The sequence below is a fragment of the Hibiscus syriacus genome, unplaced genomic scaffold (assembly GCF_006381635.1).
Source record: "Hibiscus syriacus cultivar Baekdansim isolate YM2019G1 unplaced genomic scaffold, ASM638163v2 tig00110936_pilon, whole genome shotgun sequence".
Lineage (NCBI taxonomy): Eukaryota > Viridiplantae > Streptophyta > Magnoliopsida > Malvales > Malvaceae > Hibiscus > Hibiscus syriacus.
This window is the reverse complement of record NW_024062921.1, coordinates 1-15,889: the sequence shown is the minus strand read 5'-3', so window position 1 is coordinate 15,889 and position 15,889 is coordinate 1. Positions and strand designations below refer to the sequence as shown.

Genomic DNA, 15,889 nt, shown 5'->3' with positions numbered 1-15,889 from the left:
AGTACTTATTTGTGATATAAGCCTTTTTCTTAGTTAGTAGTATCTTATTTTTATTATTATTTTCCTAAATAAGCCTAAAGAGTTCCGTTAATTCAAGGCCCAAAGTTAATAGCAGGGCCAGCCGAAGCACGTTTATCACCAAACTACCCGTACACATTTATGGTATTTTGAGGTAATTAACTGACTGAATTTTATTTGTTTAATTAAAAAATTTGAAATTTGATTAACGATTAAAAATAATTTCGATGGATAAACTTTGGATAATTCAATTAGATCGATTAAACAAATCGATGAATTGAACACCCCTACTTTTGCGTTGTTGGTCCAATTTTAAGACCAAACCGGACCCAAATCAAAATCCCAAACCCGACCCAGATTTTCATCTTCTAATTTCTTTGTCCTAAAACCTTTCTTTTTTTCTTTCAGCTCACCATCTAAGAAAGTGAGAGAAAGCTTCCATTTCATTTCAAAATCTCAAAATATCGAATTTTGTTCTCGTTTTGCCCAAAATACCCCCATCTTTCTTTTCAATGCCAAATCCAGGTTAAAACGCCACCGTCACAACAAAGAAACCCAGATTCCGAACCATGATCGTCCGAACCTACGGTCGCCGCAGCCGTGGTTTGACCCGGACATTCTCCGGCTCCCTGGGCGACGACGTTTCCGACTCCCTCCCCTTGTCCCAAGAAACGGTGCCGTCTCAAGACATCTACGATTTCCCCCTAACGGCCACTCAAGAATCCTCTTCTTTATGGCCATCCTCTCAAGATTTCAACGACAACGGCTGCAAAAACCAAACGAAAACGTCCGTTAAAACAACGGCAACCCGAATTATTTTTGAATTCGACGATTCGAGAAACGACATCGTTAGAAGATCCAAGAAACAGAAGCAAAGCCAGAGCAAGAAAGAGGAAGGGTATTCGTCTATGCCATGGATTTCGTCGACTTCGAGTCTGATGGAGGCTCAAGAATTCGGGGAAATGATGGAGCACGTGGACGAGGTTAATTTCGCGCTCGATGGCTTAAAGAAAGGCCAGCCAGTGAGGATCAGGAGAGCTAGTCTCTTGTCTTTGCTTTCGATTTGCGCCACCGTCCAACAGAGGAGACTGCTGAGAACTCATGGGTATGTTGAATTCTTGTTGGGTTTTTAGTTTTAAGGTTCTTTCCGTTGAAATATCTTGATATGGGCATATGGGTAGTGTTAATTTTGGATAGATTTTTGAAATATGAATTCAAATTAGGTTAAAAGTGCATTTTGCTTCTTTTGATATTTTGTTTTAGGCTCTTGGCCTAATTGGATTAGTAATTACAGGAAGAGTTTTAAAATTTGAATTCCCTTCTGAGAACCTGTAATTTTCGGATGGCATTTGAATTTGTTAATTTTAAAAATCTCCTTCGGTGGTTAGTTTGTGTTTCCGGTAGCATTTAGAAGGTCTGTTACACTCTGTTATTTTTTTCCATACTGGAATCTGGTACACTGTCAGTATAAAAATATAATGTCATTGATTGTACTCTTGTAGTTTGTCAATTTTCTATGGTCTCCTTTTTGAAATTGCCTATCGAAATTTTCAGCTTATTTGATCTTCTAAATTTATTGGGTCAATGCTTGTTTCACTCTAAAAGAATGAGTTTGTAAAAGATGGAGAGGTTTTACCTTAAGAATTACTGTATTCACTTTGTTGTCCTTACACTGGCTTTGCAAATATGTTCTTTTCAGGATGGCTAAGACAATAATTGATGCTATTTTGGGCCTCAACTTTGATGACATCCCTAGCAACCTGGCTGCTGTGGCCATTTTCTATGTCTTAACGTATGATGTAAGTTTTACAGAACTTGAAGTTGCAATTCAATTACTATTTATGAATCTAGAAGTATTTTCTGTTTAATAGTTGAGGATTTTATGCACACATAAGGTTCATGTGAGAAGGTGCAGATTCAATACTTATTAGTACTATTACTTTCTGCACAAAAAAACTCTGTAAATGTCTAATTGTGTCTTGTATTGGAGTCTTACATGTTAATCTGCCGTGCAACACATTTGGTTTTCTCCTTTTATCTTCAGTTGATTTTTATTCATTATTTTAAAATTTTGAATGTCAAGAGATCCATGCTTATATGCCTAGCTTTTATTCTTTCTGTCCCTTGGACCAATATTTGGATATAGTCGAAACAAATGTTTTGAATATGTCAATTACAATACTCTTCAATATTTGTATGAATTTATTGTGTCAGGGTCAAGATGACCATCTCCTGGAGTCACCTTGTTGCATCCAATTTCTAATTAAAATTTTAAAGCCAATTACCCCTACTTCTAAAGAAAACAAAACAGAGAAAGTGGGCTTTAAGATTTTGGCATTACTCAAGGATGCTGACATCTCACGGGATACAACTCAATTGTTGGATTCGAGCTCTGCAGCCATTGCTTCCAAAGTTGAGGAAATTCTTGTTAGTTGCAAGGAAATGAAGCCAAAATGCGGGGATTATACTGGTTTACAAAGGCCAGAGTTAAGCCAAAAATGGATAGCTTTGTTGTCTTTGGAGAAAGCCTGTTTGTCTAAAATTTCTCTTGAAGGTATCTAACGGAAATATCTAATAAGTGTTCATTTATAGATTGTTTTCCTGGAACTATAATGCGAGCTCAATCTAGATCTAAACTCAACTACATATCTACATATAAAATACACACTCATACCCTACAGTCAGGTGATTTTTCACTCTTTGCTGATTGCTTTCATGTTTTTCTCCTTGTTATCATTTATTCAGATGCAACTGGTACTGTAAGAAAAACTGGGGGCAATTTCAAGGAGAAACTAAGAGAGCTTGGAGGACTTGATGCTGTCTTTGAAGTGGCCATGGAGTGCCATTCCGTTATGGAGGTGTGAGCTTGTATGTTGTATCTGATTTCTGTTCTTTTGCATTTCAACTGAAGGAGATTAAAAAAAATACTGCTTTAAATTTTGGGAATGTCATCTGGTTCCATCTCTTACTTTTACAAGAAGACATTCATCGGCGACATATAATGCATTATCTTCTCTGCAGGGTTGGGTGGAGCAGAGTTTATCTTCTCCTCTTACCGAAGATAAAAAGGATCTGGAGAGCCTGGTGCTGCTTTCAAAATGTTTGAAAATCATGGAAAATGCTGCATTCCTTAGTAGTGATAATCAGGTACTTAAGTTGTGATTTTCAGTTATTTTGATTTCATTTTCCTTTTAAGCTTGATTTGTATAACAAACTGCCACTTTTATTAAGCTGTTAAGACTGTTTTTCTTTACTTTTACTGTAGAGTCATCTGCTAGAAATGAAAGGGAAGTTGAAGTCTTGTGGATCTCAACTATCTTTTACGAAGCTTGTTATAAGTGTAATCAAGATTCTCTCAGGTTACTGGTGTTGCAATTACTACCTCAAAATGTCTTCTCTCTCACTTTCTCAATGCTTTTTTTATCTTTTGAAAGATTCATTTCATTTGATTAATCAATGTCGTCTTTTCCAGTGTTTTATTGTAAGAGTTCTTGTGGATCGTCAAGTACTGAAAAGGCTTGTGGTAATTCTAAAGCAATGGGTGATGTTGCTGAATTTGCTCTAACTGCAAATTGTAAAGGTATTAGACTGTCTGAGATTATTAAATGAAATATTTCGTTCTAGTGACTGATCTTGGACTTGATTGATTCTTTTCAATTTTGCAGTGGATAGACATGATGTTATCTACATCAGTTCTTCTAATAAATCCTCAAGCATGGAGTGGTTCTGTGAAAAGAGCTTCAATACATCTCAGAATGATCCAGGGCTCTCTACTCAGTGGTTGGGTCATCTTGAACCCAGTTTTCAAGCTGAAAGTGCTTCCATGAATGATAGATGTTTATTAAAGATGAGAACCCATTCTTCCTTGGCCAGCATACGAAGGGGGAAATTAGGAAGTTCATTTGATGAATTGCCTGTAACAAGCAATGGTTCAAAGGATGAAAAATGGCAACCTTTAGAGGATAGTCAGGATCCTTTTTCATTTGATGAAGAATTTGTGCCGTCAAAATGGGACTTACTATCTGGGAGAGAGAAAACATCCCAGGCTAAGAAACATCAGAAACGAGGACCTAAAAATAGAGAAATCCAAGTTGAGCATCAATGCCAATTTACAATGAGCCAAAAGGAATCGGCAAGTGTGGAAAATTTCCAGAGAAAATCCATCAATGAAGAATATAATCATTCAAATGTAACATCTAGTCCTCAATATGCTGAAGAAGAATATTCCAGCCTTCTTTCTGACTGTCTTCTTGCCGCTGTCAAGGTATTCCTAAATATGTTGTTCATATTTCACCCAACCTTTGCAGTGCTTTTTTTTGGCTTCAAGTGTTATAATACGTATTATTACAATGAGGCAGAAGGTTACCTATTTTCCTTCGTCTGTTCATGAATCCTTCAATAGTGGCTGGTAATGGACTGCATAAAATTGGCTTTGCTGTGTATAACATTTTGATATTCTGTACGTTCTCTCTTAGACTAGTGGTTGATTTGATCAATGATGGTGTTATCTTTGGCAGGTTTTGATGAATTTAACAAATGACAACCCAGTTGGCTGTCGGCAAATTGCGGCTTCAGGGGCTCTAGAGACATTGTCTACATTAATTGCCTGCCACTATCCTACATTCTGCTCATATTTGCCTTGCAGCAGTGAAATGGAAGAGAATTCTCTTTGTGTAGAACTTCACAACCAGAAGGACAGACCTCTTACCGATCCAGAGTTGGATTTCCTTGTAGCAATTCTGGGTTTGCTTGTGAACCTAGTAGAGAAGGATGAACATAACAGGTTGATTTATCTTCTTTGCACTCAGTGGTGTGGCTTTCAAAGTAGAGCTGCGTTCATTATGTGCCTTTTTTATATTCATAATCACAGGCACTTTAACAATTACATGTCATACTTCTATGCAGATCACAGCTTGCAGCAGCTTCTGTTTCTTTACCAAATTCAGAGGTTTTAAGAGAGGGGAGTCACATGGCTGTCATTCCCCTGTTATGTGCTATCTTCCTTGCAAACCAAGGAGAAGATGATGCTACTGGAGAAGTTCTTTCTTGGGTGAGGAACCCCCTTTTTCACTGAATGTCTTATCTTCCTCTTAATTTTCATGACTCAGCATTTTTTTAGCGTTAGCAAGAATTTATCATCATTTACTTGCCTTGTACATTCGATTATACAGAATGATGACTCCTCTATGTTACAAGAAGAGAAAGAAGCGGAGAAAATGATTTTAGAAGCCTACGCAGCCCTACTGCTTGCTTTCCTTTCTACTGAGAGGCTAGTATTGTCGATATATCTCCCAGTGCCCTGTTCCTTGTTTTCTTACTAAACTGTTATACACTTTGTCATCGACAGTAGGAGCACACGAAATGCAATTGCCGACTGTCTTCCGAAGCGCAGCCTGTCGGTTCTGGTACCTGTGTTGGATAGATTTGTGGTATGTTGACTGCTAAGCAATTTACTGCACTTTGGAAACATATTTATGCAATTCCATTAACTTTAAAACTTCCATTTTTTCCTATCGCAGGCGTTCCATTTTACATTAAAGATGATCTCTCCAGAGACTCATAAAGCAGTGAGTGAAGTGATCGAATCGTGTAGGATACCATGAGAAGTAATGAAATATTTTGTACAGCCTCGTCTCCCGTTTTAGATTAGCAGAGTGTTGGTGCTGACAATGATCGGAGTTTCAAACCTCGATTATCGTCCATTGATACATTAGTTTGAATTTACCCCTACCCCACAATATTATGTTTTGATATGCAGTGTTATTCTTTGTAGCATAATTATTGCATCGTTTTGATGCAGAAGTGTACATGAAAGTTAAAGGTATAATGAAGTTTTCAGTTGCCTTTGTGTATGTTTTTGCCAAATTTATATAATTAATGAACAAGCTTAAAACTTCAGCCCAAGTCTTCTTTAATCACTGGAACTATTAATAACACGCTTGTCACTTGAACTCTCTAACATTTACTAAATTATTAATAATAAGTTTGTCACTTAAACTCACTGACGTTTATTAAACTATTAATAATACGTTTTTGTCACTTGATTAATCCTTATACACTTTAACAAGAGAATGATGTGAATAGGTTAATAATATAGTTAATCATTAATGCCTATAAATTTTATTATTTTTATCTATATTTATCAAATTTATAATATTTTTATAGTTTTTCAGTTTGGTCTCGATTATAAGAAAAAATAGCCTTCAATGCATTAAAGATTAGATATGAAAATATTTAGGGTTATTTTCTATAATTATGAATGAAATTAATAATATCGTCACTAAATTTAAATTTTTATTCTTTTTTATCGCCCAATTCAATGTGATATATGAGAACTAATTTATTCTTTTAAACGGAACAACTGAAAACTATCCCTTAAAAAAAAAAAACTCTTACAAAGTAGTGGAATTTATTTATTTTTTTTAATTAAAATTATGATCAATATAGGACTTTAAAATTAAACTAAAAACGATTAAAGTTTTAGTGGGAGAAGCTTGAGGTAGATTGCTGAAACATTGCGGTAGATTAATCATGATTTTTAATAAAAAAATGATTTAATTGTAATTGTAGTCATTATTATAACAGAAAATATTATAAATTTTTAAATTGAACAAGTCAATATTTTAAATTAAAAAAGTATTAAATTAACATACCACACGGCAGAACTACCCTAGCAGTATTAGGTAACCAACATTTGGTTTTTGTATCTTCCCTCCTGCCTAGCTGTAACAATGGTAGCTAGGCTTGGTTCAATTAGACCTATAGACGAAGGTAGACGATGATATGTTTATGTTCGTTTATTTAATTTTAATTGAACAAACAAATTAACAAAAACAACTAAACAAACAAAATTTATTGTTCGTGTTCGTTTGTTAAAGAATATAACTTGTTCGTGTTCGTTTGTTAAAATGATAAATAAACACAAACAAACGAACGTAAACGAACACAAACCAATGCACATAAACAAACACAAATGAATGAACATAAAATTAATGGGGTTTGAATTTGATTCTAAACAAGTTTAGGTTTTATATTTTATTTAATTGATTTGGATATTTTTTTATTTGGGTTTAAAATTAATTAAGTTCTAAAATATTAATGGGTTTAAGTTTAAAATTTATTATGCCTTAAATATTTTAAATGGGGTTGGAGATTGAGTTGAATATAAACGAACAAACATAAACAAATATAAACGGACGAACATATTATCGAACGTTCACGAATATAAATGAATGAACGAGACATTTGTTCATGTTCATTTATTTAATTAAACGAACATAAAATCTTATTCATATTTGTTCGTTTAATAAATAAATGAACATAAAATATTTTTTGTATTCGTTCATTTAATAAATAAACGAAGATAAACTAACTTTCTATCGAACGATTCACGCATAGTTCGATTAACGACGATTTCATTTTCGGGCCTAGGCTCAATCTTGCAATTCGTCAGGCGAATGTGGTTCGTTGCTTTCAACTCCATTGCTTTCGGATTCAACAAAAGTAGAAACATTTTTGACCTATGGAATCTTTGGATTTCTGTGTCTAATATTGTTGTTTTCGTAAGGAGAAAAAAACTCGAGTCAGATTAGTTAAATTAAAATTGAGTTAGTTTGATAATTGAGTTTTATAGTTTAAATTGAAATTTTAAAAATTAGTTGAAATTAATAAAAAAAACAATAATAAGAATTGAAAAGAATCCTTAAAACAATAATTTTATTTTCTTATTAATTTTGAATTGTTGTTAACAAAACATCTATTTTGTAAAATTATATTTTGGTTCATTTTCCCATTTTAATATTTTATCATATTTTAAAAATATTTTTCAAAGAAACTTTTTAAATTATTATTATTATTTTATTAAAGTTACGGGTGTCCTCGCTTATTCGTTTAACCGTTCAAGAGAAACTAGTCCCTTCAAATTGCATAAGATCGCATGGGAGACAAAACTATCCTATCATATATTTATCATTGATGCATCCTCGAATAGACTTTGGCAAGTTTTATTTTAATCTGATTGTCTGAACTAATTTATCTAACTCAAAACATGATACAAATATGAACAAAATGATTTAAAATGGATCCGAAACACGAAATAACTTGAATTGAATCGAAACTGATATGAATTTTAGTTGAAACAAAAGCAACCTGAACTGAATCAACCCGAGCCGAAAAACATGTATCGAAAGTAATTTGAACCGAAAGTAACATGAATTTAGTTTACTCATTCCCGATTCGAACTGAACTTCGACTCAATTTTAACCCTGATAATTGAATCTAAGTGAATAATTTATTTATTTATTAGTATTATCCGTTTTTAGCATTGATAAGTAATAAAATAATATAATGCTTTATTCTTATTTTATATTATACTACTAGTTAACCACCTCTTCCGGTAATAATTTAATGGTTCAATATAATTTTTCCTCAATTAAAAGATCAACTCTATATCTGATGCAATAACATCTAGCTCTGAATTTAGACTGTAACTGATACATGCACCACATGCCCTAAAGCTAAGGATGATGAATTTACTATACCACTTGGCCCTATCACACGAGGCCGGATCAAACTTCTTAAAGACAAGCTTCAAATCGCAGTTCAAGCATTCATCCGGAAGGGTCTAATAGCAGCAGATTTGCAACAACTTTTTGAAGGGGATCCAGTTGTTATCCGGTCGACATGTCTTCTGGAGATACAACCTTCTGTCTCTTATCTTTCCAACGGTTCTTGAATCGCATCAATCCGATATCGGGAACTCAAGATATGGTCATTTTACTGAAGATGGTGTATGCAGAAAATCCTATACGGGATTAATACGTTATTTTGTAAATATTACGAATTTTCAATATTTATATTGATTATTTGTAATATAATTTAATATAGGATGATTAATTATCTTTTAGGATCAGATTTATTATTTTATTAGGAATTAAGGTTGGGTTAAAACAATATTTTTTAGTTATTATTATTTTATTAGGAATTAGAGTTAAAACATGTTTAGTTTATTAATATTTTTATTCTTTAGTTATTTAGGACATTTAGAATTTAGCCCCTATATAAAGGAGGCTTCATTCAACTTTGTAAATCATATTTCTTTAATCAATAATACAACAAGAGTTTGTTTTTGCAAGTGCTGATTGCCTTGTGCCTTCGAAGCTTCTTCTCCTGGAGTTCTTTCAAGTTCTTGTGAGGGAGATTAATCTTCACACTCCAATTTGCCTTTTCATCGCGACTAGGAGGGTTGGTTAGAGCCATATTATCGTGTTTGCCTTTTCATTGCGACTAGGAGGGCTCGATAGGACATTATCCATCGATTTTCCACATCCATCCACGTCATCAATCATCTTTACCGTTCACTTTCATAAGGGAGATCTTTGATTTCTTGGTTATTTTCTCTATTATTAATTCCTTTATCTTTTGTTTATCTTATTTTAATCTTGTTTCTTTTCTTGTTTTTAGCACTAAAAGAAACCCTAAAGAACCCTAACTATTACCGCCACCTTCCTCATTCATTCCTTATTGTTCTTCATCGAGTCTAGAGCTTTTATAGGTTTGATTCTTCAACAAGAGAAACGTTCATCAATCCACCACCGCTTCCCTATCAATTGGTATCAGATTTGGGCCGATTCTTGCACACAACACCGTCAAGGTACCCCAACGGAGCTAGTTCAGAGAAGATTCATCGTTTCAGGTTATTTTTATTTAATTTTAATTTAGATTCAAATCCTTCTTGTTAGTTTGCTATTTTTTTCAAACAAAACAAAAAAAAACAAAAAAAAAGCCAAAAAAACAAAAACAAAAAACAAAAAAAAGCCAAAAAAGCCAAAATTTCAAAAAATTGCAAATGAAGGTATTTAGGGCTGATTTTATTCATATATTATATTTCATTCTAAGAGTAATCCCCATTCCAAATTTCACCCTAATCGGAGTTCATTGGAGCCTTCAAATACATCATTCAAGTTTCATTGGCAGATTCAGTTTAGAATCTTGTCGAATTTCTTGAAAATTTTACAGGAGAAATTTCGTGGTGAAAATTTCCATATTGAAACTTCATATATTGAGATCATTCACACAAAATATCAGAATTTTTGGAGATCAAGAACAACTTCGAAGAAAGTGATCAAGAAAAACAGATTGTTTGAGGACTCACCGTTCAACAGAGTCTACTGGATACTATTGAAGGTATTTGGTTCTGAAATTTTACAGGTGGTTTCTTGACGCATCGAAAGACATTCAAGAAATTTTTCAGAATTTTTGGACACCGGTAACCCCCTCAAAAACGTTGCTCAAGTTGATCCAGCATTTTCTAGGTTTTCTGGTTTGGTCCCTTTTTCTTTGACTCTTAGTGCTTTAGGTTCTTTTGTTTTTCCTTGTTATTGTTCTTTTGCATTATCTAACACATTATCTTCTTTGTGTTAGTAGGACTAAAGAGTTTTCATACTTCTTCCTTCTTTGCATTCTCGTTCTCTTGGAGTCTAACCTTTGTTTGGCCTCTTAGAGCTTTTAGGTTTTTCTTATCGCCTTTGCTAGTAATCAAACTCCGATACGAACTGTGAAAGACTACTTGGTAAAGTGAGTTTTAAAGAGTACAAGATCGGCTTACTTGCCTCTCGTTGTGTTACTTTCTTGGAGTGACTTGTGAGGTTTCTTGCTTTGTTGAATTTATTTTATTTTATTCTACTTTAAAATCTTCTTTTGAGTGTTATAATTGCAGGATGGGCGACAATAACAATGAGACACTTACGGCTATCTTAGACGCACTTGAACGACTCACAACTCAATTTGATCAACTTAACAATGCCTTGAGAGAACGACAAGAACTACAACTGGATCAACCAAACCAGAATCCAAGGCCAAACAATGTTGAACTTTTGGCCCTCAGGCGAGCACAACCACGTTTTCAAACACCCGAACTCTTTGCAAAACCAAAGTTCATGATCCCGTCTTTTAAAGGAGACTACGACCCAGACAAGTACATCGATTGGGAAGGAAAAGTTGATCTCTTGTTCGCATACCATGACTGCCCCCAAGCTGAACAAGTTCCCCTCATCACCTTGGAATTCGAAGGATATGCTCACACTTGGTGGATGCAAACAAGGAAAAAGATCGACAACTACCAAATTCAACCAATCACGTCTTGGACCGAACTCAAACATGCCATGAGGAACCGATTTCTACCGACACATTATACACGAGAAGTTAAACAACGACTACACCGACTTCGACAAGGTAGAAGTTCAGTTGAAGATTACTACAAGGAGATGCAGTCCTTACTCAATAGGGCTAACATAACTGAAGAAGAAGAGGACACCATGTCAAGATTCGTCGTTGGCTTAAACTCAAACATCACTGATCTTCTTGATCTCCATGGGTACGAAAACCTCGAAGATACACTAAAGAAAGCAATGACAATCGAAGCACAAATACAAAGGAGATTTCGATTCAGAGAACATTACCAAGGTACTTCATTCTCTTACCAAGGTAATACTTCAAATCTTTCCTCATCTTCTACTCCATCTTCTCAAAAAAAGTCGAGAGATGACAAACTCGACAAACAAAAACAACGACCAGCGAAGAATTAGACACTTCCAGCCCCTAAAGACGACACCCGGGCAAGAGACATCAAGTGTTTTAAATGCTTAGGAAGAGGCCATATCAGCCGCAATTGTCCAAACACGAGGACCTTAACCATACTAGGTGATGGATCTTACAATTTTGACTCTGATGACGACCTCGCCGACATTCCAACACATGCCGAAGCCAAAGAAGACAGTGATGACTATGGAAGCGATGAGTACAATGGCACAATCTTGGTGATCCGTCATACATTGAACATCCAAGCATCCGACGAGTCTGACATACAACGTTCCAACATCTTCCACACACGCTGCCTAATCAAGGAACAACCATTCTCTATCATCATTGATAATGGTAGTTGTGTCAACGTCATTAGCTCCAATGTTGTTGAATCACTCAAACTTCCTTACCAACGACATCCGAAACCTTATTGCTTACAATGGCTTAATGAGAGTGCCGAGATGAAGGTGGTTAAACAATGCCTCGTTAATATCAAGATGGGAAAGTATTGTGACGACGTATGGTGTGATGTAATTCCGATGCAAGCATCCCACATTCTCTTAGGACGACCTTGGCAATACAACAATGACATCACATATTATGGTCGAAAGAACATTTACAAAATTCCAATAAAAGGTAAACCGTTCCGACTTAACCCCCTACCCCCCAAAGAGATTCTCATAGATCAACAACGAATTCTCAAGGAAACAGGTAATTTGAAACAAAAGGCAAAAGAGGTCACAACCGATAAAAGCCAAACAAATGACCCACGGGTGGTGAGTGAACCTCAATGTGAAAATAAAAGAGTGTCTCAAAACATTTATGCGAGTGCAAAAGACATGAGAGATACCATTTTTCAAAATAGGCCGTGCATTCTAGTCCGTTTCAAGGACTCCATTTTATCAACTATCACTAACATCACATATTTGCCTAGTGTGTTTTCTTCTCTATTACAGGAGTTTCAAGATGTCTTAAGCAACCCACCGGATGGTTTACCACCTACAAGAGGAATCGAACATCAAATTGAATTCATCCCTGGATCAACCATACCAAACCACCCCACTTACCGATGCAATCCTGAGGAAACGAAGGAATTGGAACGACAAATAGATTCATTATTACAAAAAGGACACATCCGTGAGAGTCTTAGTCCTTGTGCAGTTCCCGTCATTCTAGTTCCAAAGAAAGATGGTATATTCCGAATGTGTGTAGATTGTCGACCTATCAATCGGATAACAATCAAGTATAGGCATCCTATTCCACGCCTAGATGATATGTTGGATGAACTACATGGTGCAAGTATCTTCACCAAAATTGACTTTAAGAGTGGTTACCATCAAATTCGAATGAAAGAAGGTGACGAATGGAAAACAACATTCAAGATAAAGTTCGGCTTGTATGAATGGCTTGTTATGCCCTCACAAACGCTCCAAGCACCTTCATGAGATTAATGAATCACGTTCTTAAGGAGTTTATAGGTAAATTTGTTGTCGTTTACTTTGATGACATTCTTTATATACTCATCTTCTTTTGATTCTCATGTCATTCACGTTCGAATGGTTCTCGAAGTTCTTCGACGAGAACATTTATATGCTAACATGGATAAGTGTGTGTTTTGCAGTGATAAGCTTATGTTTTTAGGCTTTATAGTTAGTGTACAGGGTATTCATGTAGATAAAGAGAAGGTCAAGGCAATTCAAGAATGGCCCACGCCTACTTCCATCACCGAGGTAAGATCTTTTCATGGTTTGGCAAGTTTCTACCGTCGCTTTGTCAAAGATTTCTCAACCATTGCTGCACCATTAACCGAGATCATCAAAAAGTCAGTTGAATTCAAATGGGGGCCACTACAACAAAAAGCTTTTGAACTTCTTAAAGATAAGTTATGTCCTGCCCCTATTCTTCGTCTTCCCAATTTTTCTAACACCTTTGAGCTAGAATGTGATGCTTCAGGCATAGGCATTGGTGCCGTCCTCATGCAAGAAAGACAACCTATCGCATACTTTAGTGAGAAGTTAAAAGGTACACAATTGAACTACTCTACCTACGACAAGGAACTTCTTGCACTCGTCCGAGCACTCGAAGTGTGACAACACTATCTTCTCCCTAAAGAGTTTGTCATTCACACGGACCATGAATCACTCAAATGGTTAAATGGACAAGGTAAGTTAAAAAAAACGACATGCTCGATGGGTTGAGTTCATTGAATCTTTCCCTTACATCATCAAATACAAACAAGGGAAAGATAACATCGTAGCTGATGCATTATCCCGACGATACACACTTATCACTCGAATGCATGCTACTGTTCTGGGTTTTGCACATATCAAAGAACTTTATCCTAACGATCCAGATTTTTCTGAGATTTATAAACAATGTGTAAAATGTGCTTTTAACAAGTTTTATCTTGTAGATGGCTTTCTTTTTCGCATGAACAGGTTGTGTATACCACAAAGCTCTTTGTGAGAATTCTTGGTTCACGAGTCACATGCCGGAGGACTTATGGGACACTTCGGTATTCACAAAACACTTGATATGGTCATAGAACACTTCTTTTGGCCGCACATGCGTAAAACAGTGGAAAAGATTTGTGCATCATGCATCACGTGCAAACAAGCAAAGTCAAAGGTAAATCCTAATGGTTTGTATACGCCTTTACCAATTTCTTCTTCTCTTTGGATCGATTTATCGATGGATTTTATACTTGGCTTACCCCGCACTAAGAAAGGACGAGATAGTATTTTTGTGGTTGTGGACAAATTCTCAAAGATGGCACACTTCATTCCTTGCCATAAAACGGACGATGCCACACATATTGCTAATTTATTCTTTCGAGAAATAGATCTCCTTCATGGCATTCCTCGCACCATTGTGTACGATCGTGACACTACGTTCATAAGCCACTTTTGAAAGGTATTATGGGGTAAGATTGGCACAAAACTTCTCTATTCCACTTCTTGTCATCCTCAAACCGATGGACAAACCGAAGTAATAAATCAGATTCTAGGATCTTTGCTAAGAACTGTGGTAGGTAAGAATACCCGTAATTGGGAAGAATGTTTACCTTTTGTTGAGTTTGCTTATATCGATCCATTCACTCCACAACAGGTTATTCTCCATTCGAATAGTTTATGGTTTTAACCCACTAACTACTTTGGATGTTATTCCCTTACTTTAGATCAGGTTGCCAGTTTAGATGGTGAAAAGAAGGTTGCCCTCTTCAAAGACATTCACACCAAAGCCAAACTCAAGATGGAGAAAACCTACGAGGCAATCGCAAACCGAGTTAACAAGGGTCGACGACATGTCACCTTTGAACCAGGAGATTGGGTATGGGTTCACATGAGAAAAGAAAGGTTCCCGACACAAAGGAAATCCAAGCTAGATCCACGAGGCGATGGCCCATTCCAAGTTCTTGAACGAATCAATGACAACGCCTACCGCATTGATCTTCCCGGTGAGTATAATGTGAGTGCATCCTTTAATGTTTCTGACTTATCTCCTTTTGATATTTCAGATTCGAGGACGAATCCTTTTAAGGAAGGGGGAGATGATACATGCACCACATGCCCTAAAGATAAGGATGATGAATTTACTATACCACTTGGCCCTATCACACGAGGCCGGACCAAACTTCTTAAAGACAAGCTTCAAATCGCAGTTCAAGCATTCATCCGGAAGGGTCTAATAGAAGCAGATTTGAAACAACTTTTGAATGGGATCCAGTTGTTATCCGGTCGATATGTCTTCTGTAGATACAACCGTCTGTCTCTTATCTTTCCAACGGTTCTTGAATCGCATCAATCCGATATCGGGAACTCAAGATATGGTCATTTTTCTGAAGACGGTGCATGCAGGAAATCCTATACGGGATTAATATGTTATTTTGTAAATATTACGAATTTTCAATATTTATATTGATTATTTGTAATATAATTTAATATAGTATGATTAATTATCTTTTAGGATCAGATTTATTTTTATTAGGAATTAAGGTTGGGTTAAAACAATATTTTTAGTTATTATTATTTTATTAGGAATTAGAGTTAAAACATGTTTAGTTTATTAATATTTTATTCTTTAGTTATTTAGGACCTTTAGAATTCAGCCCCTATATAAAGGAGGCTTCATTCAACTTTGTAAATCAGATTTCTTTGATCAATAATACAACAATAGTTTGTTTTTGTAAGTGATGATTGCCTTGTGCCTTCGAAGCTTCTTCTCCTGGAGTTCTTTCAAGTTCTTGTGAGGGAGATTAATCTTCACACTCCAATTTGCCTTTTCATCGCGA

At 35.6% G+C, this 15,889-nt stretch overlaps 1 protein-coding gene across 2 annotated transcripts; it reads left to right on the top strand.

Annotated features, from left to right (window-relative positions):
• Positions 1–439: 439 nt before the first annotated feature.
• Positions 440–5,794, top strand: LOC120147281 (wings apart-like protein 1). 2 transcript variants are annotated; one of them, XM_039160697.1, is made up of 13 exons: positions 440–1,123; positions 1,718–1,817; positions 2,233–2,572; positions 2,764–2,876; positions 3,040–3,165; positions 3,284–3,377; positions 3,491–3,598; positions 3,684–4,282; positions 4,536–4,801; positions 4,924–5,068; positions 5,190–5,287; positions 5,366–5,447; positions 5,538–5,794. In XM_039160697.1, the coding sequence occupies exons 1-13, from the start codon at positions 588–590 to the stop codon at positions 5,619–5,621; spliced, it is 2,691 nt and encodes an 896-aa protein (XP_039016628.1). In that variant the 5' UTR covers positions 440–587; the 3' UTR covers positions 5,622–5,794. The 2 variants fall into 2 exon arrangements, with proteins under 2 accessions (XP_039016628.1, XP_039016627.1); XM_039160696.1 differs by having other exon boundaries at positions 3,681–4,282; positions 5,538–5,792.
• The last annotated feature ends 10,095 nt before the right edge of the window (positions 5,795–15,889 follow it).